The sequence below is a fragment of the Topomyia yanbarensis genome, chromosome 2, assembly GCF_030247195.1.
Source record: "Topomyia yanbarensis strain Yona2022 chromosome 2, ASM3024719v1, whole genome shotgun sequence".
Taxonomy (NCBI): domain Eukaryota; kingdom Metazoa; phylum Arthropoda; class Insecta; order Diptera; family Culicidae; genus Topomyia; species Topomyia yanbarensis.
Genome location: NC_080671.1, coordinates 339,059,260 through 339,061,361, shown reverse-complemented (window position 1 = coordinate 339,061,361; position 2,102 = coordinate 339,059,260). Strand labels below are relative to the sequence as shown.

General features: G+C 42.7%; 1 protein-coding gene across 1 annotated transcript; it reads left to right on the top strand.

Moving 5' to 3' along the window:
- The first annotated feature begins 725 nt into the window (after window positions 1–725).
- LOC131684046 (uncharacterized) lies at window positions 726–1,650 on the top strand. Its single transcript, XM_058966564.1, has 3 exons — window positions 726–1,139; window positions 1,194–1,471; window positions 1,540–1,650. The coding sequence occupies exons 1-3, from the start codon at window positions 792–794 to the stop codon at window positions 1,628–1,630; spliced, it is 717 nt and encodes a 238-aa protein (XP_058822547.1). The 5' UTR covers window positions 726–791; the 3' UTR covers window positions 1,631–1,650.
- Window positions 1,651–2,102: the final 452 nt, after the last annotated feature.

Genomic DNA, 2,102 nt, shown 5'->3' with positions numbered 1-2,102 from the left:
ATTGGATGTCACTATAGCCTCGTATGTTGACAGTCCGGCTCCTTTTTGGGTTCATTGCACTGTTGTGTGTTATATTCCCAATTGATGACGACATCTTTTATGGAAAGGTTAGGACGTTTGAAAGTACTGGCCATTCTTCCTCCAGTTACTGTGGAATTCTGATTTCGGTTTTCTCCTTTAATTACCAAAGTGGCGTGAAACTCGTGCTTAAGTGATACGAAAATTTAAATCATCAATGACAGCGATGCCTGCCAGAAATTAATCTTTAGCTACATCAATAGACAATCATTTCGCTCCCTACTACAATGGATTCATGCAATTTGTAACCTGTATTGCAATGATGGGCAACCACAAAGAAAATCTGAATAATGACCGCAATACAAAGTTCCCCAAAACTGGGAAAAAATCATTACAGTGCACTGATTCACAAAAACTTGGCAGTACAGCGTGTCGACCTCTTGCCCGTTCAGATAAACGTGTCACGCGCATGATGCGTAGTGACGCGCCTACTACAGCTGTAGTTAAGTGATTGCGCTTGCGCACATGCGAATCTGATCCATGCGGTCGCTGTTGTCACCGAACTGGTATGTAAACAGAATGATTTATTCTTTGCATATCTTTCGATTTCAACAACAGCTGATTGTGGCAGAATCTTATCTAAGGTGCAACCTGTGTGTACATACTAAACGAGATAAGTCAAGACAGTGTTCGGCGGTTTTTCGTCTCTCGCAGACCATATTTTAGTGTAGAAGTGACTAGATCAAGTGATTTCTGTTAAAACGGCTCTAGCAATGGGTTGGACAAGACCGGAAGAACCTGCCTTTCCTACCGTTTGGTACACCTTCCAAGCCAAGGACGTTGATAGCGACCAGCTGGTAACGTACCGTGTCGAGGATTTAACGGAGGACCGTTACGATGACATGATCAATCATTTTATGGAAAATTTCCTGGACGATGAACCGCTCTGTCAGAACAAACAGTTGTCGCAGGACGAACTTTCGCTGGCGGAAATCATTGGCTTTTGGCAATGGTGTTTTAATGAAAAGACGACCATCGTCTGCTATAAGGAAGGATCGGACGAGATTGTTGGAGCGAACTTGCTTCATGTCAAATGCGGTGAGAAGTTGGCGGATTTAGAAGTAAGTAAATAATCATAATCTGGAATGGGTGTAAGAATAAATGTTTAAATGTAGTTGAAAAGCGAACAAATGCGGGATTTGATAAAGACAAATGAGTACATGACGGATCAGTTCAACATTGGCGAACGGTACGGCGTCGATCGATATCTGACCGCGTATGGTTTGGCCATCAACCGACGATACCGGGGACGGGGCATTGCTACGGCGATGCTGAAAGCTCGCGTTCCCTTATGTCGGGCATTCGGACTTAAGCTGACGTCGACTAATTTCACCGCAATCGGGTCGCAGCTTGCGGCAGCAAAAGCGGGTTTTGAGACCAACTTAGAAGTCACGTGAGTATACGATTGGTCGTCGGTTGAGTAGTGTTGTAGGCTGACCGTTGTATTACATTCTTCCACAGGTATGACGATTTTGCTAAAATGGGACCGCGATATTCATTCCCTGGAATTCAATCGAAAAGCTTGAAACTAATGAGCTTAAAAATCGAATAAAGATATGGAATTATGTTTTATATTACCGGACTGTAAGTCTTGTTTTCAGAAGTCTATTCTCATGATCAATTGGTAGCCTGAAATCGAATAAAACACTGTGTGATAAAATGGGATTCTGATTAAATCAAGCTGGAGCCTTCTTCCTATCAAAACTAGTTTGGTCATGATAAACAGATTACATATCGTGACCAAGGAGTACATAAAGGAGTTGAATGAAAAATTAGTGGAAAGTCCGAACGTGACTATTAGAGTGGCTCGAAATATGACATTTTTCAGCACAGCACTTTTTGAGTTCCTTTTGCGGTCCCAAATGCATGTGCATTTTGGAGCGGTCGGTTACTTCCCTGGTTTGCGCATTGCGTTCAAAGTTTGTATGGAATTTTATACAGGGTGTTTGGTTCATGGTTAAGAACCTCTGGGGGGGGGGGGGGGTGGTTGATAGACTGTCATATTTGGAAAAAATTGTTCTACA